The sequence below is a fragment of the Ctenocephalides felis genome, unplaced genomic scaffold, assembly GCF_003426905.1.
Source record: "Ctenocephalides felis isolate EL2017-DRISC unplaced genomic scaffold, ASM342690v1 CF-g0.4_SCAFFOLD_01604, whole genome shotgun sequence".
Classification (NCBI taxonomy): Eukaryota; Metazoa; Arthropoda; class Insecta; order Siphonaptera; family Pulicidae; genus Ctenocephalides; species Ctenocephalides felis.
The window spans coordinates 30,980,116-31,006,615 of NW_020537758.1; the positions used below are offsets into that span (position 1 = coordinate 30,980,116).

Below are 26,500 nucleotides of genomic sequence, written 5' to 3' on the forward strand. Positions count from 1 at the left end.
GCTTATCTTATCGCAGATTAAAAACAAAAGTTTCCCCTGTTTAATATCTCATAATGAGTTTCTTAATGTAATTGTTATGAAATTTTATTATAACATAATACAACACATTAAATGAGAGAACGAATAATGCTTGGATATTTTTGTTACAAATTTGCGCATTAATCAAACGATTTGCATATATATTAAACCGTTTGATAAGCATCAAATCCCACTGCGATATTCGTCGAAACGATTTCTTAATTAAACTAAAACATCTAGGCAAGTTTATTGCATTTTACGGAGTACGAACATTATTTTGACTTCAATCTAGTGTCTCTTTTGGGAATAGAGAAGAGTATTTTGTCATTGATTGTATCATATCTGTAGGCGATGATCGTGCGCCCTTATTTTGTTAACCACGCAGGGATGACGCGGGCCGAAAAATAAGGGTTTGCATTCCGAAGGGTCGTTAGTCAATGGACGAAGTATATAGATGCGTGAAATTGATTCGATATTAAATATCGATAATAAATTATCATGTAAAATGTAAGTACAATGGAAATTATAAAATATACCACATAGTTGCACAATATAATTTGGAATTGACGACCTGGGATCTAGAAATTTATTTATCACAAAAAAATTAACAAGTGTTGTTAAATATTATATTGGACTCTTACGTGCTTAGTATTCACATCTATGGGCTTCCATTCGGGAGTACCAGGTTAAATAAACGTCTCGGACATCCTGATATCGAGCAGTAGTGTTGACATCTGTTTTGACTTCAAAATATAGATGGCAATATGTTTCCAAGGAAATAGGCTTTTTCTGGCATTGTTGCGTCAATGGAAAGTCATCAGTATTAGAATTTCTGATAAGAAATTCACCAAAAAAATGTAGGACAACAGTTGAGATACTAAAATATAATATAATATGAAGTATTACATTGTATTATATAGATACTAAAATATAATATAATATGAAGTATTACATTGTAATATATCTCATTGATCGTCATTTTTATTTTAAATTTTTAATTGATTTTGCATTTTGTATATCTCAGTAAGACGGAAGTGAATGGTATGAAATGACCTTAGAAATACAGTCAACGTGAGCTCCCAATCGGTCATTTATTTTCATTTTTTGAAGCAGGCAATATTAAATATCAAAATCAAATTATAATGTAGTTGCACATATAATTTGACTTTGCATATTAGTTGCAATAATGACTTAAAAAGACGTCCAATGGTAAATGAAGTTATTAATGATAGACGCAGTATTCATGTTTCAAAAATTGAGGACCACCGAAATAAGTTCTCAATTTACCATAACCTATAGAAATACTTGTATGAAAAATGTTGTCCCACGGACCTATCTCAGCCTTAATTTGAAAATCAGCCTTAATTATTTAATTGTATTATTTTTATTATTATATTTATAAAAAAATCGCACATTGTTTAGTGCAAGTTCATTGATAATTTTGCTTTACACAAAATAAATTGTTATTCAATGTAAAATTCAATTGTTTCGTACATTCGTATATGTATTCTTTGTCCATACTAGCTTGTAACTCCATTTTTATTTTAAAGGTATTAAATTTTATTTATAAAATTAGTTTGTTTTTAAATTCTAATTATTTTCCTAGTGGAATATATTCCTATACATGTGCTGTTATCGAAATTTCTCTACAATAAAATACATTTGGCACCCTTAACTATAGGGTGCATTCTCTCACACTTATTTACATTCACAGTAGCGTGAACGTCATATAATTTATGTTTATATTAATAATTTATACTATATTTCTAAACGACAAAGAAGTTTTGACAGTTTTTATCACTAGATTATTAAATATATACCCACATATTCATTTTATTAAAAATAAATGCAATAAAGATAAACCGGAGATTTGGAAAGCTTAGGGCAGCCCATACATTAAATATTAAGTAGCACGCGTAGAAATTCACATACTAAATTGATTATGGTTGTTACTATTTTTTTACTTTTTTTAATGATCAAATATTCTTATTAATAGCATTATCTCGATTCTGACGATACAAAACTGTTCGCGCTGTTCAGTGAGTGCGCCAAAGTCAACTAGTAAAATAATTTAAACTTAAAGTTCTACGAAACCCACCAGTACACAAACCTGCAAGTTCATTCAACACTTCGACAATATTTTATATACATTTTCAATTCAGATGTCAATACCAGGAAACGTGAAAATATGACCGAACTCCGAGGTGCCCCGTGGCGAGCTTTTCATTACAGATAACCACCGAAGGCAGGAAGGGCCCCGAAATTGGATGTCGTCGCTTCCGAAAATATTAAATGTAATAACGCAGAAACGATTTCATTTTCCTCCGGCAATGATAAAATCTTCACATGAAGATAATAGTCGCCAGAGACATTAGTTGAGATATAAAGATATGTATTGTAGGAAATTATGTAGGTAATTATTATGTGAAGTTATTACATATTAATTATAAAATATTTTGTGGCTATTTCAAAGACATGCTGTCGTCAAATAAATTGTTTTGCATTACTGTTGATCATTAAAGTATTATGATTACAATAAATATATTTAAAGCAAATTGCTCTATTTTATTTGTCATTCCACAAGTATGGATTCATTGTGTGTTATACTTTTTATAGGACTGACAAAAAATGGCTAAATTAATATATGGGCTAATGGAATGGAATGGAATCGTTTTTTGTTATTAAATTACATTTTATACAATACTTCGGAAACCTGTAGAAATTTCTATCAAAAAACTTAGAAAAATCAAATCTAGTAGCCATTACATGAAGAAATAATTTTATCTGGATTTTAAAATCAAAACTATATATAGAGCAGTATGCTAATATATTCTAATATACTTAATACTACTTGATCATCTATCGATTAACGGATCTATCGATAGTTGGATTTTTTTATTATTTGAACAGCAATCAGAACTTACAAATATTACATAAATAATTACGTTTTATAATTGTAAACCCAAACAGTTGTACCGTTTCAATGTGATAATTTTAATTATTACAACATTTGTTGATATAATAACACAATAGTGATATTTTTTTGATGCTGGAATTCAGGATAAGGTCTATTTTCACTTGAAAAAAAATCGTCATCGATATTTCCAAAATCGATGACACCTCTGCTTGACATCAGGATGCCTGAGAAGAGTATCAAACTTTGGGCCTCTGTCCCAAATCCCATAGCTGTAACCACTAACCCACGGTGAGCTAATTATTAGTTGAAATAATTAAATAAAGTGCAAGTTGCCTTTTCAATAAATTACCTACCGAAATAAAAATATTGACAAACTTGAATAAATTTAAAACTGAATTAAAAAACTATATCAGATATAAACAAGACTGACCTTATTAGTTAAATATGACTCTTATACTTAATTTCTTATATAAATGTGTTATTTTAAAATGAAATAATATGAAATAGATAAATATATATGTATAGGCAAAAATGTATAAAGCAATCCATAATCTCTTATACCAGGCACCCCTGTCTGTCTGAGATATGGATATATGTATATGAAATGTATATATTGCTAAATGAAAATTAAAAAAAAATTGCTAATGTGGTAATTTGCTAATGTAAGTAAAAGCAAAAACTGCAGAAAAAAATTCAAAAGAAAATATTTGATAAAAATCTACCCATCAAACGATTTGGTGGACATTTTACCACCGGCAGACAATCTTAATGATATCAATAAATTATAAAACATTTAATAACATTAAAGGTTTAAATGAAAGCAAATATAAAGATTATTATGAATATTATTATTATAATCATTAAAATACTTAACAAAAATAAAATCAATTATAATAACGCCTGGACTTGATTCACAGGTCCCGGGTTCGATACCCACTTCGAGCAGCCTGTTGTCAGACGACGATTTTCACTTGTAAATATATATAGCAATATGTTTCCAACCCTATTAGATAAATTCTAATAATAAAAAATCATCAAATATGGATGGATAACCAATTGGCAAACCATCTAAGAATATAAAGTAGGGAGAAGTTTCAGTTCGCAAGCTTATAGGATGAAGGTTCTGATTGCTGTTTTAAATATATAAAAAAATAATTGTAATAATTTTCCGCCAGCTTCAACTATCGCAAGCCTTAAATCATTTTAATTTCTTAAATGAACATAATCCCTAGTCTTCACTGAGCATTACAATAAATCCAATGGTTTTATATGATTATTTTTTATGTCAAATGTCGCACTTATTTGATATTCAATCGAAGGAAGCGCTGGATTACAGCTAATCCGATTTATGGTCTATGCATCCTCCCTCGACCGAAGCCTGAGGCGCTGCAGCCGTCGTGCCAGCTGAAATTGCCTTTCGCGGATTTAATCAAAAGCTAGTGAATTGCGAAATAAAATGAATTATATAGCACGACAAGTAATCTTTTATGTCTTATGACACACATGTTAAGTATTACTGTGTCACCCTGCAATAGCATAAAATAATTAATTGCTTTAAAAACGAAACGTAAAAACGAAAATAGGCTGGCAAGAAAGTAAAGTAATTGCAATTCTGCAGTGTGAAATAAAATTAAAAATAAAAGTGCTTATAAAAAATTGGACCTTAAATACAAACACACACGCATATATATATATATATATATATATATATCCCTTTTGTACGATAATCTCCTGCCATCATTCTTGCAATTGCCATGATTCAGCTCATGGTTCTTATCAGCAAAAACTGAGCCAAATGCGATTTTTGGTCATCATCATTAGTGAGTATTTTACCATACAAAGCATTTCTTGTAAAATAGGATATCATCAGATATCGTGCAAATGCGATATTACTATCAGCCAAGATTGATTATTTTTCAATGAGATATATGAGATCCTCTTCTTATTTCGATGTAAGACCGTGTTTTCACCAATTCTGGTCGTTTCCATTCATATATATATACACACACATATATATATATATATATATATAAAGTATGAGATTTTTTTTTAAATTTCTTTATTTAAAATCCATACGTTTCGGCTAGCATCTTACCCTGTATTTAGTGGTAATCAATTTAACTATAAAAATCAAAACTAAATAAATAATATGTAAAAAATTTCATAGAAAAACAATAATAATGATAATAAAACACATATATATATATATATATATATATATATATATATATATATTATTTATTCATATCGGAATTTGCTATCTCAATAGCAATTTATAAAATAAAGCCGTAACATTTACGCCAATCATTATAATGAATAGATATACCATAGTTCATTACACATTGAGTTTAATTGCTTTAAACTACAATAACTAGTTATAAATGTATAGTGCAAGTATATATTAGGTCAAAAATTGTGGGTGAAACTCATTCAGGATTCTATAAAGACTTCAAGAATTCTATGACGTTTAGCAACCTGTCATAACTTTCTATTGAACTCTGTATTATAAAATTCTATTTAACTCTGTATTAAAGAATGCATTTCAAAAACAGCTCCTAGTCTTCATTCAGTAGAACTAAAAAAATGAAAGCTGAATATAAAGCAATAGTGTTTGAGGATTAAAAATAAAATAGTAAATGTTACTTATACTTTGCTTATCACAATATTAAAACGAAAAAAATCACGGTATAAGTAAGGATATAGCACTTAACTATGTAATAAGAACTTTAAAATGGTGTAATTCTATCTGTAAGACACATTCTACGTATATTCTGAATGAAGGATAGAACTATAGCCCAAATTTACAAATTTTATGATAACTTTTTAAAGAATTTATATGTGTATATATATAAAAATGTGTGTGTGTACTACGTACGTTCGTCTGGAATGTAAAATAAACAATAATTCGCTGATTTATTAATAACTTATATGTTGCATTTAATAAACTACTAATCCTTATTAATCATCGAGCATAAGCTGAATGGTAATAAAAATCGTTTAGTTAATCTCATAAGCTATAATGCTATTAAATTCAATAATAAATTTTACAATTCACAATATTGTGTTGGAATATGTGGTGCTGCGGTTTGTTGATATGACAATAAATATAACTCCATAAAGCAATAAAACCCAACTAAAATTATGATCGTGATAAAAGAGCAATATAATACTATAGGGAAAGGAATATATTCAACAGTAGGGTTGAATGTAATAAAATTTTATTGATTCCATGCCAATATAAATTTGATTATCTATTTAAAACAAAATCAAATCGATTTTCTCAAATTGTTCAAATTGGTTCCATACCAAGCCACCTGGGAAATTAACTAAATAAAATTCAGTAATTTATAATACAATCTCTTTATATTACATTAAATCTGGTACATATACATTAAAATACATTGCGTACAAAGATTGCTAATTGTAAGTATTATTATATGAACTATATAAAAATACGACATCTTATTATACATATATTGCAATAACAATTCGTTTATTATTAATTAAATGCCTTATCATGTAATATATAAATGACACTTTATTTTTGGCAGCATAACAATAATCAGTTTCATCATAAAATTAACAACTTCGGGGTTTGAAATTGATCGCGTTTTGTAAAAATTACAAGTAAAAATATTTTCAAACATTTTTCAGTTAATAAAGGTACAGATAGAAAAATTGCTATTTTTTTAGATGTCAAGAATAAAATATGTGCATCAATTTCAGAAACACTAAAAAAATACTTCCAATAATTCCTTGAACGTTTATACGAATTAAATTTATAACTGACCTTACACCAAGTTAAGGTAGAACTTTTTTAATTATAGCCTAATTGGAATTTACACAAAATAAAAAATATAAAAAAATAACGCGAAAGTTTTATATTTTCTTCGAAGAATGAAAGCAAATTATACTGGTAAAAAATTGGTTATATATATACATATATATATATATATATATATATATATATAACCCTATACATACTGTCTACCAATTAAACTTTAAAAACATTACCGTTATTTGTTCCAAATTTTAGCTCAATTAGTAAACGCAAGAAACAATAAAACCTAATTTATGAATGAAATGTTCATATCTCCAAATGATTTAAATAAAACCATTAATGCAAATACCCATAAATTTTATGATGAGCTTATTCATTGAATAATTTAAAGGTATTCAATGATAATAAAATTATTCAAACATTTATCTTTTATGCAATACATCGAAAATTAGAATAATTGAATATATGGTACTGAGCAGTTTTTATATTAGTTTATATTTATATTATTTATATTTTTATATTATATCTTTCCTGATCGTAAATTATTTTAATTAAATGCAAATAATAGCAAATTGGTGCAATTTAAATCTATGTTTTGCTATATGTAAATGATAAATTATATATGAATCACTGCTCTCTCTTTATTTAATCAAAACAATAAATAAGTATTTGCATTAACTTCCCACAGTTTAACTGTTTGTTATACTTTTGACATAGATTTTATTGTTTCTCTGCGCTGGAATATTCTCTTGAAAGTTTTGGGTATAAGAAGCACATTGCATTATTTCAGGTGTTGAGATGTCTATTTACGAAAATAACCCTTGTTAAAAATAACGGTAGAAAAAAGCTAAATTTAACCATCGATTTGTTGCAATAGAGGGATGGCCAAAATTCGACTGAATTAGAAAAGCCACCAAAACGATAAAAGCAATATTAGTAGCGACGAAATACCCATTCATAAAAACTTCATAATCACAAAAACGTTTTAAAAATTCAAGTTAGACCATAGAAAAATTAAATAAAAGTATCTATACTTCAATTTAGAGGAAAGGTGCTGGTCGATATTAGGGAGGATTATCTTGATAAGGAGCATCAGGTGGTAAGAATAAAGGACATGCTCAATTTTATAAACTAACAGATCTCATCCCGAAAATATAATAAAATTTGAAGAAATGCTGGTATTAATAGCTATAATTTTCGAACAATTAATTCTATCGTGTATATTTTTATCAAAATCTTTCCTACTTCACCATACGATTGTTTCAAATTTCGTTTTGATTTCTACTTCTTTATAACTGTGACGAAGGCTTAATTAAAATCTTATTAAATTAAGATAATTTCTTAGACCAAGTGTCTGGGATATGTGTATAACATGTTTATTTCAGATGTATGATATATATTTATGGTACCTTTCCAAAAGCATCTCAAATAAACTGTACCTACTTGTTTTTGCTTGAGAAAAAAATATGAATTACAAAAAAGCATTGTAAGTTTGAGCGACAGATTCCAATTAGGCTAAAATGTTCAGCGAATGTATAATCAAACAGTAAAGAAATAAAAAAAATGTCATGGCAAATATAATAAAAACATAACGGATGTTGTCATATATAAAATATAAAAACATTATCCGCAAAATAATAATACAGATAAAATCGGCTATAAATAAATTTCAGAAGTCGCAATCTTAAATTCTCTATATGGTCGTAGTTAGAATAAAAATATTTTTAAGACTTGCTTTTTAGATAACTGAAAAAATTACTAATATGCATTAAAAGCAGAATGTGTCTATATTAATTTAGATTTAAAAATATCGAAATTAATAAACTTATAAATGAAAACATACATATTTTACACATCCGCCAATTTTTCATAATTTTAATTACGTTAATGTAACGTAAACTAATTGACTGCATACATATTTTCTTAATCAATAAATTTGGAGATTATTTATGCTCAAAGAAAGAGTATCAATAAATTATTGATGAAAATTATTTCAGTAAGTTCTTAAATTTATAAAATTACATTTTTCCAATATATGTAAAGCTATATAATATATCAACAAATAATATTTACAACAATATGTTAAATTCATTAATTTACAAACATAATTACAATATATACAAAAACAAACTGTTAAACGTTCAAATATATATTAAAAGTTATAAATGAAAATTTTATAGTTAGAATCTAACATTTATAAGCAAAAACTGCCCATTGAAAGCTCGTATAAATTTAATCAGAATATAGTTTTAAAGGCATCTTTCCTTAATAAAATTTAGAAGATATATACAAATAGTATTTAAAAAATTTAACGCATTTTTGCTAAATTCATTTTGCTTTCCAATTAAGTATGGAAAGTGCAATAAAAATTTAAATTTAGTCATATCTCTGCTTATAATTATAGTCAGTTAAGTAGTCCAAAGTAGGCCTCGTCTAATTATGTCTAAATAAATCAAATTAACAATTTGAATTATAAGGTATTTAATTTAATATATTTGATGTACTTAAATGTACACTAATGTAATATATTTAATTTAATTAACACACTCATAGCATATGTTATAAACTAAAAGCGTTTAACAGTATTTGTTAATTTCCGAAATTTACTTGGTAAATAAAGATCTTGTAACAGATCTAACTTTATCAATAAAGTCTAAAACTACATGGGTTCAATTTCATACACACATTAATTCGTTGCACTCGCGACAATATTTACAATATCATAAAACATCAAATTTGATTCAAGCACAAACATACTTAATTCTAACACTTTTTTATACAGTCAATATATTGTAATAACTAGTTTGGCAGCATCTTAAAAATTAGCACAATTTTTAAATTTCCTTCGTATATAATCTCATACGTAGGCTTCTCTCCGTCCAGCAAGACCATCCAAAAATCTCCTCCACGTGACTACTGTTTTTCCACTCCAAAGCCAAACGCTGGATGTAACTCCAACCAGCATCGCCACCAGATACTTTAGCATAAAAATCTCAAACAACGGCCTGGACAAACCAGCCGCGTTTCTGTTCAAAGGACAAGGAATCGAAAAGCTCCTCGAGCACATATCATGATTCCATGTCACCATCCATTCGTCCAGATAGGATTGTTCGTAGAAGTAACATCCGATTAAAGTCAACGCTGGTAAAATATAAAGGCCGCTGAACAGTCCAATTCGGATCATAAGTTTTTCTAATTTATCAGTCTTTGTTCCATCGTGTTTCATCACAGTTCGAATACGGAAGAGAGATACGAATCCGGCGAGTAAGAAAACTGTGCCCAAGGCGAGGTACACGCAAAGAGGCGCCAGAACGAAGCCCCGAAGAGCCGCAGCGTCCCAGAGGCCAATGAAACAGACACCGGATAAGACGTCACCTGATAGAAACAAATAGAGAAAGGTTAGAAAGATTGGAAACAGAAATTAGTTTACACTTAAGACAAAATAATTAAAAAACACAACATGGACTTACAACATAAAGGATTAGATTAACTACTAACATTGAAACAAGTGCATTACTACTAGGGTCTGCCGGTTTTCAAAAACCGGTTTTTAAAACCGGTTTTTTGCGAAAATGATGGAATTCGAAAACCGGTTTTTTAGTGAAAAAATTCGGTTTTCACTGTATAAATGGAAAATGACAAATATAGCCAAATATAAAAGACAGATGAAAGCGTTTTGATTCTTGAAATCATTTCGGTTCAATAGCATTTGATATCTCATCAGTCTGCAATGGTTCCCAGAAAGGTTTTGTATATATTAATTTAGCTTTTTATACCAATGTATATATTAATTTAAATCAGTATGACTTCTTCTTGAAGAAGTAACTTTCTCTACTCAAACTTCAAAAAAGTGTTTAAACCCTAGAAGCCACAAATTAAATAACAAAAAACTTAGAATTATTATATCAGGCTTTACAAACAATTAAGTATAATTTGGTGGCAAGTTTGAGAGTATTTTCTATTTCAGGAAATTTTGTGAGTAAACAAAGGACACGTCTAAGTAGCAATTCGATAGACGTTCTCAGTTTTTTAAAATCATATTTTATTGAACATAAAACAATCAGAATGTTTAAAATTAATTAATTAAAATTGCTCGGAACAGACAATACCTGAGTTTAGCTTAATTGTTTTTAAAACTAAACTTGATATTAACAAGTATGTATCAACATGTATCTAATATTTTTTTATTAATTTTTTAAATTTAATACATGTTTTTTTATTTAAATATATTATTTTTATTTATTCGAAAACTTTCCTTTCACTATTATAAATATATTTTTATTCCTATATGTAAAAATGATGCATGAATAACGAATAATTATTTTCAAAGTTATTCAATTAAGATAAACTATTATTTTTTAGTTCTACTAATTAAAATTAAATTATTTTGTTTACTATCTATTGAACAATAGATAAATTCAGTCAAATACTGCTCTAAATTACGCTAAATTTGCGGAGAAATTACAGAATATTCAACCAAAAATTGATTTTTTATATAAAATTCGGTTTTAACCGGTTTTTAGTAAAATTAAAATTCGAAAACCGGTTTTCTGAAATGTCGTTTTGTATAAACAATGATTTACACACTACACAAGTCAACTTTACAATCCACTCAATACAATCGAACTTGATTATCTGCGCATAATTCCGAATAATTTCATGAACAGTAAACTTCCCGTCTACTGAAATTTTAAAGAATTATAATTTTTCAAAAAAATTGAAAATTATGAAATTCCTTGAAAATTTAAGTTTACACAAGTGATGTGTTTTTCGAATTGTTTAATCAAACGCTCCGTTCTCTCAAAAAGTGAATTGCTATTTTTGTACTTTTTTCCCTGTATTTTCGAAACGGCTGGACCTGCATTCGCCAAATACTAATCGGCATGTCTCCTTATCAATAGAAATAGAATGATTTATAAATCATTCAAATCAGTTGATCCATGCTCTAGAAATCGTCGACGAAAACTTGTATCCGCACATACACCCCCTCGCCATCACACGCATACATCCATTTTTCCTATGGTATTACAAAATGTTCAGAAAACTTTGAAACGTGAATATATATTCAAACGTTTTCATTTTTTATTTTTTTGCTAGAACTATAACTTACCCTATAGGAAATTAAAAATGTTTCTAGCTGAATACTACTATTAGGTAAACCCACAATATTTATTATTGGTAATAAATTGTTGCAAACACATGAAAGTGACATAAACACCTACAGATAGGTAAAGAAATAGACAAACAAATAGATAGAAGAACAGACTGATTCAAAGTTAGGCAGACTGATAGACAACAGACGCAGAAACAAATAGTTTAATAGAAATAGAATCTAGTTTTCTTTAATAGAGTTCCCTTGACTTGGATTTCATAGATCCATTATTTTCCCTGTACTATTAATGTACTAAATTTTTCTTTCGCAAGTCACTAGATTGCACTTAAAATTTTTACCAGATATTGCTATCTTTCTAATCATGAAATTTATGAACCTTCACTTCAAATTATGCTGGAAAACTGCAATCCTAACATGATAGTCCACGGAATAAAATAGATCTTGTGGCTACATGGATAAAACAAACAGCTATATAAATAGGATGTATAAAGTAGAAAGTGCCTACGAACGAGATAAGAAAAGCTAATACAACTAAAATAATTCAACGAGACACTATGGGTCTCTATATAACAATGACTACACATCTAAAAGCCATCAGGCACGTTCAAACGACTAAGTACGTATGCATTAAGATCAAACGATTATTCAGTAACAGTCGTTATAGTGTCACAGGTTTTGTGTGGGTGTACTATTTCTGTGATACCAGTATTTTAACTCTTGGATTTACCAAGCCCCTTTCTCTTGAACGAGATAATAACCAGGAATTAAGCTAAGTTAATAGACAGCAGAGAATAGTAACGGAATAAGGGAAACAAAAACTTTAGCAGATGAATCTAAGCTTCTGTAACAGACCTTGAAGAATTTTAACAAACACACAAAATTTTATTTTAATAAAAATTTCATAGTATTGCAACTATCCTTTAACTTTATCCCATTTGTGCTATATTGTTTTTATATAAAATATCTCTCAAACGGTTTCTCAATAACTGCACTGGCGCCTTCCTAAAAACGAATCCACTCCAGTTCCAACACTTCAGAATATATTTGAATATTAAAGACTTATTTTTATCAAGTGTAAAACAAATCTGGGTCGAACAAAGTATACTTTTTATGCGACACAATAAATCCATTATCCCCGAGCAATTTAAGAGCTTTTCTTTCCCATATACTCAATTCACTTACATTATAAAAATTTTAATACAAAAGTAATAAATATCGAGGATAAAATATGGTAGTATTTTTCTTATATAGAAAATATTTTATAGAAACATCCTTAGAAGAAGTGTATAAATTTATGTACTATATAGCATAATTTGTTAAAATAAAAATAAATATTTTATGTAGTTCATTTATAAAATTTCTTCCTGATTCGGCAAATATAATATTCATCTGATCCATATAATAAAAATGTGTTCGAGATCAATTGTTGAGATGTGGTTGAGATAATGGTATTGAATTGCGTCATAATTTAAAATTACCAATGTGAATAATTCATAATATAAATAGTATCTCATCTTTCTAAAGAACATTTGTCGAGTGCCATCTAAAATAAATAACAATTCAAATGTGCAATTTAACAACCAGTCATAGACACGCTCGAAAGTAATGTTATAAATCTCAGTTCACTTAAACAGCTTTTAGTATTCGGAAGAGTGCATTCTAAAATATTGCATATAAATTGTACGTCGCAGACTATATTAAAGTAACCTATATATCAGCATTAAGTCTTCTAGGTCTGATTTTGCTTCCAGCCGGTAATAAACACGAAGTATACGTATTATAAAACCAGAGAAAACGCATTCAATATAATTCTCACACCAGTTTTAACTGAAGAGCTGACAGATATTTTATGACAAGGCGAAAATAGACTAGCGGTTTATGAGTTTTTTTTTGTTATAAATCCTCTATCTAATTCTGCATTGATATCTACTATTCATGATGAGTTACCATAAAGTTGAAAACTCCCTTTTCCATTTTCCTATAACTCAAATAATCATGAGATATATGTGGTACCTATATTCGGATAGAAGTCCGGATATTTTCCATCACATAGTGAAGAAGAAGAGCGAATGGCAACAATTAAAAAAAAGTATAATTTCAGAAAAAGAATTACAGCATTCTAGATCCTCCCCCCCATGAAGTAATGCCTAACGGCGGTTTCCGTGGAAACTAAAGGCAAGAGATAATCGGAGGTTTTAGTCGGTATTATACCCAGACAGTATCGAGTCCGACATACCCAGACAAAAAACTTAGTCTGGGATGCATAAACGCTTTCCCCCTTTATACAAAAAAAACATGGTGCAGCACATTGACCTAAGTATAAACTATATAATTATGTATGATTTTTTTCGATCTTGTAACATATTACAATCACTATATACATTTTTACATATCCATATCTGAAGTAAGCTTGTCTTTAATTTTCTTAAACTTGTATAAATCCATTTTTCGTGGTTATTAGGACTAAATGATCGGGTATATCAAAAGTATCTCCAGTGTTTATATAGTCCAGGCAGTAATTTGAACATCAAGGATACAAATTACTATATAAACATATAGCCCTACATTTGTCCAATCGTTCATTAGAAATATGGTTAAGTATTTCTAGATCTATAAAAGTTTGTGCATTCTATGAAATTAATTTATAATTTCCTTTCACAAAAATATTACATCCTTTTCTAAAAATTTCCTAGGATTCTCTAAGTTAGAGATCGCATATTTTAAAGCCTGGGAAATTTCATCATTTGTACCATCGTCTTCTTTTCCTTCCTAAAACTACTGTTTAAAATATTCACCCACCCCACAATTATTCATTTGTTTGTGACTGAGTGTTCAGAAATCGTCATTTTATGATGCAAATATTAAAAAAAAACAATCTCCTCCTGATGAATGTGCATTATTATCTCGTAATTACAAATACATACATGGTAAAAGTTAAAGACAAAACCGCCTCTAGCCTTCATTATATAGCGGCCGTCCCAGTAATTTATACAATTAATTAAAGTGAAACAATAAAATGTATGTGTTGAATTATAATTAATATACATCAAGCATATTAATTTATTATAATTATTGTAGGCAAAACTGGTTGAACTAATCTTGCCTACTAATTTACAAGGAGAGTAATTCAACTAAATGTTCGACAACACAATGCATTAGCTCAAAAGGTAAATAATTTTATTAATCGAATAAATTTATTATAGATTTTGAGTATGATTCTCCAAATAAAAAACCTTTTTTTTCACACCATAAAATCTACATTTCCAAATAAAATAAGTATATCAAACACCACTTTTAAATTGCAAAAACATAAATATGACTGACGAACTTTAAATAAAATTCATTTCATAAAAATACAGATAACTAATATAAAAAAATCATAGGATATGAAAATATAAATACAAAATTTCAGAAACTAATTATTCATTTACTATATATTATACTAATAATATTCTAATGATTATTTATTCTTGTATACGGGAAGAAGCCGGTATTGAAATAATCCGTTGTCCCATACATCAATGTCATGTAAAATAATCTTACACTCCAAGTGTGACATCTTTATTAATTTGAATAAAATATCCGGATTTTTTTATGGATACATCGTATATGAATGTCGGTGTAAGATAACAAAATATTATATACAGCGTTCTACAGGTTACCTAAATAACTTACTAAGAGGCAAAAATATCTAACTAATTCTTACATATAATTACTAATAACTTCGCAAATCAAGTGGTTAAATATTTTCATAAATAAAATAATGACTGTTAGCTAATGATGATCTTAAAATAATATAAAATGAATAGATTTGCGTGCATAGTAAGTGGTCGGTTGGTTATTTAACTCCGACCTGATAACACTTGTTAATGTAATTCCATAAAAAATCAAATTTAAATCTCCAGTCTTATCGAGAATTTAGAAATTTTCTAGGCAACCGTTGCATTACATGAATAACATTAATTTGCAGTCGATCAATGTAATTATAGTGATACAAGGCTAATGTCAGCGGTGATTATCGCCGAGAATATATTATAACGAAATTGAGTTATTGATCAATAAAATCCAAGATGTCATTAATCAAACTGATTAAAATAGGCTGTGCTGTGCAAGGAAGTGAAATTTATAAACTAGAGAAATTCTTGTAGCAGGTCTAATAGTACGGAATATAAATTTCACAATTTTATACACATATATAAATTTATGCGAAATTTGACTATTGACTCTTCAATAACATCTCGTTTCTTGTGTGACCTCAAGATAATAAAATAGATATAATTTAATAAATTACATCCTTTAATAAATATCGGAAAAACTATAATATAGTTCACCATAAATTACCTTCCTTGTAACAGGTGAAAGCTGGTATAATGAAGATATGAAAACTAATTGTACCAGTATTGGTTGACCTCAACGTTGAACCTATTTTTATTGAGATTCTCATTATGTTAACTATAAAAAACTTAGCAGCTTTAAATTTTTAATTAATTTATAATTATGCCTTCGTTTAAATTTAAATAGGAATGAAAGAATGGACGCAATATTAATGATCGAAATAGAGTTTCAAAACGTTTGATACGAGTAATAAATTAACTTTATATTTCGTAAAGGCAGCCCAGAAAAAAAGATCAATTTGGCTAAAGATAAAGCATTATTTAAATACAAATAATTTATAGAGCTATAAAAGTTAAAAATAATAAAATAATTAAAAAAATATATCGTGAGGAAACAACTCGAAACGAGAAAATTTTTATTTAAGCATAAAAAGAGCAAATATCTGACAAAACAACAGCAGAAAAAACGAATTGCAGGAAGTTGCAAAGGAAGTATAATATATAAAAGCCAAAAAGAAATAACCATTTTCTCATACTTCAACCCCAAAAATTGCCTTCGTACAAAATGTCAAATTGAATAATTTGTATGTTCAACAACTCATACTATATGATGTAGTATGAAAGGTAAAGTAATTTTATCTAGCTATGCGCAATCTTACATTCACATTGTATATTCAACTGTCCTCAAAATTTAGGTTTCTTTGAGGAAAACCGTGATAATTTTGATTACATTTTAATCGTATATTTAGTATTAATTAGTATATTTCAATATTAGATTAGTGTATGTTACAAAAAATAAATTTATGTGATGTATGTTGTTTGGTTTTACAGTATAATTACTGCTGATAAGCTTATATTATGTATTGCGATGCTGAATGGGATATTTCTCTCGAAATGCATCTACTACAGCTCAACAGTTTAGATTTTTATTTATAAGTATAACACAGCAACACATGATCGGGTACCGCTAGTAGCTTATAAGAGAATTTATTAACGAATAATTATGATATAATAAGTGCTATTGATTGTCAATTAAGATTTAGCAACAAGATGATAAGTCTTCGATTCTCATAATGAAGATGTTTTTTTTGATAACTTTGCGTTTTAATAATTTTGCGTCACATTAAAATATGTAATTTAAATAATGGAACATTTCAAATATGTCATCCTAACAATTTTTACAAATTTTTGAAAATGGTTTTAGATGTGTGACATATAAGGGGGCGTCCATTAATCATGTCGGGTTTTTATGGGGAGGGGGGGTTAGACAAAAAATCACGTGTATATATATAGTAAGATATCACGTGTATTTATTTTTTACCTGATTTCTTTTTTATTTCAAATATTTTCAAAAAGAAATTAAAAATTCTACAGTTTTTTCACGTAACTAAAAATACACGTGATGTTTGCTGGAGGAGGGGGGGGTTATTTTGAATATCACCATGTATCACCAAGGGAGAGTGGGGGTCCAAAAATCCTCAAAAACTCGCTCACGTGATTAATGGACGCCCCCTAAGAAGGCAGTCTCAAAACAGTTTGGGCAGACGAGCAGATCGACGAAACAAACTCATAACATTTAAATACGATCGTCGTCCCGTCAAATTAAATTTTCTAATCTATGTCATGTGAGCAACTATGCTTGAGAAGTTTTGATATCCGTCATGGGCTGTTATTCTGACAGATTTCAATTAATTTATCTGTACATACGGATTAGACACGGTATTATAGTATTGTACGATCAGCGGATTACACCGCGCTTCGTCGTTTGTCTGTCCATTGTCTTCTGCTTGGATGGAATTACAGTTTGATGAAATATTAAAACGTAAACCGATGTAAAGATTTTTGTGAGAATTAATAATTCTCTTGAACGTAACGTATTGTTTTGGTAATTCAATACCAAAGAATGCGGATGCGTTTTAGTTTTGTATGAAACTCTATCCGTGAAATATTGTTCCAAGGTGGTCCATCGATAAATCGTCGAAGAAATAAAATTACCAGATTAAAAATTACTGTTTAGTTACTTAGTATTCGATTACTCCTAATGCATTGAAAATGTGAATAACCGTGAAAAAAACTAATGCCGTATACTTTAGCGCAAGTCTAACGAATAATAAGTAATTTTAATTTTGATTTATTTAAATATAAACGACAAAGTGAATTCAAAGTTACAGAAACTAAGTGCAAATTTTTGTAAATCAAAGACATTTTTTCATGGAAATAAATAACGAATTCATTTTGATCAGTGACTTTTTGTCATCTTTCAAGTAGCATCATTACCGTTTCCACAAAACTTCTGGTTTTTATTATCACAAAACTGAATCAGGTAAAACATGACACCATCATCATTATTAAACTCTAGAAGTTTTGTAAAAACTAAACTAAACTAAAAGTAATCAAATGGTGTAAAGTAAGTACTATATGATGGATGTGGCAAAGCATCCCAACTAATTGTAAGCTCCAATAATAATTGCCGAGTGTATGAAGATTTATGTTGTCAATAATGAAATAAATAACCATTTTGATTTGGCAGTTCAGGCCGCTTTTTTTGAACTGCATTGTTTAATATCGTTAAATGTTTATATCAGAATTGATTGAAACTCATCATTATGAAAGTTTTTCATCTTTGAGTGAAAAATTTGGAAAATTCATCATAAACGACGTATAACTTTTGTGAGCTTAAGCTGCCTTTTTAACTCTGCAGTTATTAAAAGCAAAACATGACAAAGAATTTCGATTTGATTTTTAATCTTTCAACGAACGCCAAACGAAAACTACACAATCGATAAAAAAAACTCTTTTTTACGGATTGACTGCTGAATTATCTGCTATACAATAAAAAAAGTAAATTTACATTTGGGCTGCACCAGCAAACTTAAAAAATTCAATTGAAACCATCTAGTTCATCTTAGCCGCACTTAGTTGCCAACCTAATATATACATGTAATATACATGATATTTAAAAAGTAGCATTAATAATTGCTTATTAATAATTGATTGCTCCTTTCTAATTTACCATTAAAAAGTTTTTTGGAGAAAGCGTAGACATTAGCACAGATTTTATTTAAATAATCTTAATCATTGAATGATTAATCAGCACAAACAATACAACGAGCACATTACTACATAGTCATCCAGTTGGCTTTCCCTGATACAGCAAAAATCATAAACTATACTTTTAATCTAATGATCGATACAGCAACGCCTTGAATAGACATCCATATCTTCTATTTACGAAAAAAAAAATAAGACAGAACAACGAACAACAGACGTCAATAAAACCATTAAAAAAATACTGCGATTTTATTGCTACGGAACTTTGGTCAGATAGACTTATATAAAAAAACGTTCTGAGGTTCTAAAAAATATCACCGATCAAAAATTATATACAGGCATTGCTTCGCGCGAAGCTGGAAGATTGCGGAGATAACAGAAAAGACCGCGGTCATAAATCTGAAAGAAGAGTTCGCTTTGTGAAGCCACAAGGTTTGCACAGACACCCGCGCCCGCATAGGAGGAAGACGAATAGACAGAGAGCTAGTAATTAATAATTGTTACTAATACTACTACCTACTGAACGGGGGAGTGATGTGGCAACACGAGTTCATAAGTTCGAACTTGGCTTTGAAGTAAAAAACAAAATTATATAATTGAAATGGCATTTTTGCATTTGTAAAACGATCAGAGATTTTAATACAGTTTTATAATTTTCCACAAAAAGCTTATTTTTGATAAATATTTTTCCAATATTGGTGACAAAGACAGACAGACTATATTGAACTCTTGTGAAAGCAAACAGCACAAAAACATGTATACATAGAAAAAGATGACATTTTTCCACTTGTCTACAAAATTTTATAGAATTTTTATTACAAAGTGCAGCGAAAGAGCAGGTTGCTACTTCTACTATTCTACACGTAAAAATTTTGCTAACAAAGCAAAACTTTAAACAATACAAACAAAGTAAATATCTTTTTTCTTGTGTCAGGTTAAGATAATAAACTTCTTCGATATGGTCCCTATACTATAATATAGTTTACCATAAATTACCTTCCTTGTAACAGGTGAAAGCTGGTATAATGAAGATATGAAAACGAATTGTACCAGTATTGAATGACCTCATCGTTGAACCTATTTTTATTGAGATTCTCATTATGTTAGCTATAAAAAACTTAACTTTAAATTTTTTAATTTCCGTTTAAATTTAAATAGGAATGAAAGAATAGACGCAATATTAATGATCGAAATAGAGTTTCAAAACGTTCGATACGAATAGTCTGTAATAAATTAACTTTATATTTCAAATTTTCGTAAAGGCAACTCAGAAAAGAGAACAATTTGGCTAAAAAGTAAACATTATTTAAATGCAAAAATAAATATAAGAGTTAAAAATGAAGGGTACAATAAAATAATTAAAAAAATATATCGTGGGGAAATGTCGAATTAAAAAAAACCGTACCCTCTCCATATTTCTTTACATACTATACTTTGCTCATCATTCTTGACAATCTCGACAAAACTACAAGAATTTTAAGAAATTTGGCATAATTTGACTCATTTAGCAATCTAAGTATTCGAAATCTAATTTAGCAATTAGGCAAAATTAATTTAGCAATTAAATCAAACCACTTTCCCACCTCGTCTCTTTTACAACCATAGTATTTTCCGAATTATCAGAATAAAAATAGGTTGAAAGATTTCCTAGTCACTACTTCGTATAGTGTCCAATGGAAGTATTCTATAGTTTATCTCAAATTATATACACTATAAATAATATAATAATTGTATAATGATAAAAACAAGAAACTAGACAGTATCACTTCTAACTATCACCAAGGATCCCGGTGATGCACGGATTGATTTTCGAATCCATATATTCAAAATTAATTTATATTTAAAAAAAAATATCTTTATATTTTGGAAAAATCTTTAAACTATATTGTTACATGAGTATTTATCTTACTAAAAACTAAGTCCCTCAGCTCTCTTCCATAGTTACTCTTTTCCGAGACTTTGCTGAAACTTGAAGATCCGTTCTCATTCACCCACGGGTATTAAGAATCTCACAACCCGCTCTCTATAAACCATGGCATAAATAAAATTATCTCATATAGGAAGGAACAAAGTGGGTTTTGTGTTATGGAACGCGATGGATTATAGTTAAAAAGAATTTTGTCGCTGTAATATGTCCTTATAGTGATATACAACTTGCTTCCAGAAGAATTTGTCTCTATTTTTGTGATATATGGACATAACTTTTGCGGTAACCGTGGTAAAATTGTATATGGATATCGTATTGGAGCAGTAATTAATCTCTTAACATAAATGTATACTACTCTAAACTATAATCAAAATATTTTGTGGATATATGATATCTTATAATTCGTAAATGTAGACGTGTAGGAATAAAACATTTATTATAAAATCAATATAAATAATGATAGTTTCCTTTATGACAGAAATCCTATTCAAGTCATCATAAAAACTTTATTAATACCGTCCCACGCTTGATTCCACGATTTCTCCATAATTCAGTATTATTTTGTGATAAACACATCAAATTAAATCCACAAATTTCAGATTCTTAAGCCTGTCCCGAAAAGCATGGACTACAAATCAAACCTTCGGATTGAAGTGGCTTCCTCAAAAAAATCCAGCAATAAAAAACAAATTTCGGCTGTCGAACAGTCCCAATATAGAGACATCAGGTTGTTTATCGAGACTTTTATTTCACGCAAATATCGGAATGTGTTTATGAAATACTAAGAAATCCGAACACCTGCAGCGGCCTCGGCCGGCATTCGGTGTCCTCTGCCGGTCGAATGGTACTTAGTCACTCCGCCGTTAAGATAAAGTAGACAGATTAAGTTATAACCTGATTTATAAGCCAATAATCCTTAAGCCACAATTCCAAGATACAATGCGCCTTTTAATACTCTTCGAATAATATATTTTGTTGTTTATTTCGTTGCCCAACACGATGGGGCTGCAGATATAGTACAGAGATATATCATGAAGGTGTTAAATTTATTATAAAAACAGTAAAAAATCAAATTAGGAAATTGTTGAATAATTTTTTTAAATCCATGATTGGAGGTAGAAAACTTCGAAACAAAAATGTTTCACCGATGGAATATTGTTTGGGTAAGAAAATAGTATAAGTTTTATATATGGTCAAAAAACAGTTCTAAACTTGAATCTCAAGCCATTCTGCACAAGCCAGAATAAATTCGTGATCAACAAAAACCTGTCCAAATCCTATTATTACCATTCAAACTCAATAGTGCTAATAAAAGCAGTCTATATTTATTTTATAATTATCTTTATTCTTGTTCTGACAGCCTATGCCTTAATGCTTTCGAACGTTTTTATCGTCGCAAAATGAAGAACTGCTTATAAACATACATGCACCTATAAATAACCGTATTAAAATGTATTATCAAAGACCTAATATGATACTAAACATAATATAATGTGCCTTATACTCAATACTCATTATCCCAACGAGATGTGCTCCTAAGTGTGCAATTTATATTCTAGGTACGCGCTAAATAATTCCATTAGTCGTGCAATATAAAACACTACGGACTCTTTAATGGTGGTGAGTATTAAAAACCCGTGTTACAGACCTTGTCAAGGACATGAGATGGATTAACAACTTTCGTGTAGCACTGTTAATGGTATTGTTGCAAGTTGCAATATAACTAACAATAATGCAGAAGAAACGAATCGAGAGTTCAGAACTTCACTGAAGCAATGTAATACATTGTCCCTAAGAACTGATTCAAAGAAACGTTAAAAATCATATCATATCCTTAGAATTCTATCCTTGATATCAAAGCAGTTTAAATTCGAACGACAAACGATTAACTACTCTAATGACATATAAGAGCAAACAAAATTCAAGCCATTGGTATCATCAGCATCGAAATTAAACTGTATATAGCCATAAAACCATTTATCATTTGATACAATTTCAAGTTTCCTTTTACTACACAACCAGAAAACGACCTTCTACAATATAACAGTATACAAGTATTCATCTGAAAGATATATGTTAGTCTTGTATTTCGAGTATTAATATTTAGACCTTGTTGCATCCTGCTTTGCAAGAAATGATATCCTGATTATCTAGTTATCTAATGGGTTGAAATTCTTACGAAAAACGGGCAACCAAAATTCAAGCCATTAGCATAATCAGTATCAAACTTAAACTATACCCAGCTAAACCTATTGCTAAAATTTCAAGTTTCGTTTTACTACACGACCAGAAAACAACCTTCTATAATATACTTGTATACATATGGTATGCAAGTATTCATCTAAAAGATATATACTAGTCTTGTATTTCGAGCATCAATATTTAGACCTTGTTGCATCCTGCTTTGCAAGAAATGATACCCTGATCATCTGGTTACCGAATGGGTTCAAATTCTCGCGAAAAGGATTAACTACTTTAATTATACTTTAATGAGACAAGTAAAATTTAAGCCATTAGTACCATCAGTATCAAAATTAAATTGTGCATAGCCACAGATCTAAAACCATTAATCATTTGATAAAATTTCAAGTTTCCTTTTACTACACAACCAGAAAACGACCTTCTAAAATATAACAGTATACAAGTATTCACCTAAAAGATATATATTAATCTTGTATTTCGACCATTAATATTCAGACTTTCATGCATCCTGCTTTGCAAAAAATGATATCCTGATTATCTAGTTATCTAATGGGTTGAAATTCTTACGAAAAACAGGCAACCAAAATTCAAGCCATTAGCATAATCAGTATCAAGCTTAAACTATACCTAGCTAAACCTATTGCTAAATTTTCAAGTTTCGTTTTACTACACAACCAGAATCCAGTATCCAAGTATCCAAGTATTCATTTGAAAGATATATGTTAGTCCTGTATTTCGAGCATTAATATTTAGACCTTGTTGCATCCTGCTTTGCAAGAAATTATATCCAGATTATCTAGTTATTAAACAAGTTGTGTAAAAAAATGTACCCAAGTTTAAAACGATAATACTTTAGTTTAGGTCCAACAAAATCAAAAAAGAAAGTTATCTACATTCAAACCTTCGCAAAATATAATAACGTGCACAATTTTTATTTTACAGAAGATATTACAAAATGAATCAATCTGCGACATATTCAATTAAAATACTTGAAATTGATGTTGAAATGCCGGGGAGAATCTAGAACATCATACCTTTCGCTAGTGGCATTGCATTCCATTTATAAACGACACTTATCAGAATTAATCCAATTAGAATTTTTGCATTTTTGTACCTGGAACAGGATTGAAATTGCACTATTTATACTCGTATATAACAGCCCTAGCTGAAAAAGAGTTAATTCATTTCTACTTCTATCTAGTATATCAGATACAAGTTACAAAAAAAAATATTTTTAAAATAAAGTAAAATTAGTAAAATATAGTAATGAGTAAGCAAAAAAAATTAAGAAAAATAAAAATATATGTGAAAATTCAATCAACCCAGAATCGGTTAATTATCAGACTTCTAATACCTATGAATATAAACGAGAAATTTCCGTTGTCAATATTGTAATAAAAAGTATTCCGGATGAACCAAAAGTGCTTCTATTTGTCAATACATTGAAGATTACCCTTGATACACTTCACAAAAGAATTCGCAAATGATGTTTTCTGCAAAAAATATTCCTTATTTTTTCATCTCACTTGAACGTAATGTAACTCAATCTCGTTGAAACTTTTTTGAAGAAATATTGAAGCCCATTAAGTTCTTGTCGGTGCTTCTATTTTATAACAAAGAAATTGATATTTGCAAGTTTATATCAAATAATACCGTTTTGGCACCGTTGTATTGTTGCAATGAAGAGACTTTATTTGCAAACTACCGTTGTTATGATTTGCATCGGCCTATTGAAGATATTTTTTGCCTCAATATAATATAAAAGCAATAAAGTATAATATATACGACCTTTTATTATTAGCTTTATATACACCTCGGTTTCTTATGAAAAACTCGTATTTTCATTGTCCCAATTTTGTGCTTATAGGGTTCGCGGCGAAACGATTCTGCTTGGTGTACTATGCTGAAACCGCCAGACTATAGGAGTTTATGTAGCTTCGACTTTATGCTTTTAGTAATTTTCCATTTCAGTGTACCACAATTGTGAGTTAATCTAGCGTAGGACAAAGCTACTTTATTTGCTCGGATAGTGCGATCCAGAGAGATTAAAAAGTTATCCAAACGTTCCAGATTATGTGCTTAAACGCATTTCTGTAGCCGTATGCTTTAACACAAAAATCAAGGTACAAAATTATGCTTTATATATGCATAGTCACATTAGACCAGAATTTATAATTTGAAGTAAATGAATGCGAAAGGAAAACGACACAAAAAAATTAAAATTTCAAATTCTCTCCTTTCCGACCGCAAGAGTTGATTCACGTTGTCTAAAAAGAATCTAAACGCAAAAACAAAGAATTAGTATCCTCAATTTTATTATGATTATTAAGTTCTAATTGCTAATATCACTTAAGTTGGTAATTGCAAGAACTTTTATTATATAGTCATGGCAAATGGAGTTCATGAATAAATGATGAACAAACCTAATCATAATCCTAATGCATCACATTAAACTTTAACTCTGTGATTTCCAACCTGTGAAGTTATTATAGAAAGGCCGATGTTTTCAAAATAGTATTTTCAAAAAAGTCAAATTGGTGTCAAACATGGATAAATAATTATTTATTTTAACATAATAATTCTGTTATTTTTTACATTATCAAATATTATCAGTTATTAACTTCCTGAAGGGTAAGTTATAGTAATCGTCTATCAATCAAAACTGAAAATTTTCGTATATCTTTACATGGATGTGTGTGTGCGCATGTGGGGATACAATTTTTCCAAAGGTATGTACAAAGAAAGTACATGCATCAAATATACTTGCAGCTAGGCATATAAGCTGGTAGAATAGTATACAACTTATACAAGTAGACAGATAGAAAAATAAACAGGTGAAAAGATAGTCAGGTAAACAGGTAGAAAAGTAGACGGATTGCTCATGTACATAAAAAGATAAAAAAATGCAGGTAGGCAAATAAGCTGGTAGAATAGTATACAACTATACAAGTAGACAGGTAGAAAATTAACAGGTAAAAAAATAGTTAGGTAAGCAAGTAGAAAAGTAGACAAACTGGTTTGATCATGTACAAATCTAATTATATTGATTATATTTATTATTTACACATATCTGGATGTTTCAAACACTTGCTACTTACAACTAGTGTTCATAAAATAAGAAAGTTAAAAAAATTAAGGAGGCGCAACAACTATTGTT

At 29.0% G+C, this 26,500-nt stretch overlaps 2 protein-coding genes across 2 annotated transcripts in view; one reads left to right on the forward strand and one right to left on the reverse strand.

Annotated features, from left to right (window-relative positions):
* Nucleotides 1–26,500, forward strand: part of LOC113372331 (frizzled) — a 192,559-nt gene that overhangs the window by 153,619 nt on the left and 12,440 nt on the right. The window lies entirely within an intron of this gene.
* On the reverse strand, nt 9,384–20,283 carry LOC113372673 (frizzled-like). The gene is made up of 2 exons (XM_026613026.1): nt 20,211–20,283; nt 9,384–10,091 (listed from the first exon to the last, which is right to left on the reverse strand). Exons 1-2 carry the CDS (start codon nt 20,281–20,283, stop codon nt 9,574–9,576), a joined length of 591 nt encoding a protein of 196 aa, XP_026468811.1. The 3' UTR covers nt 9,384–9,573.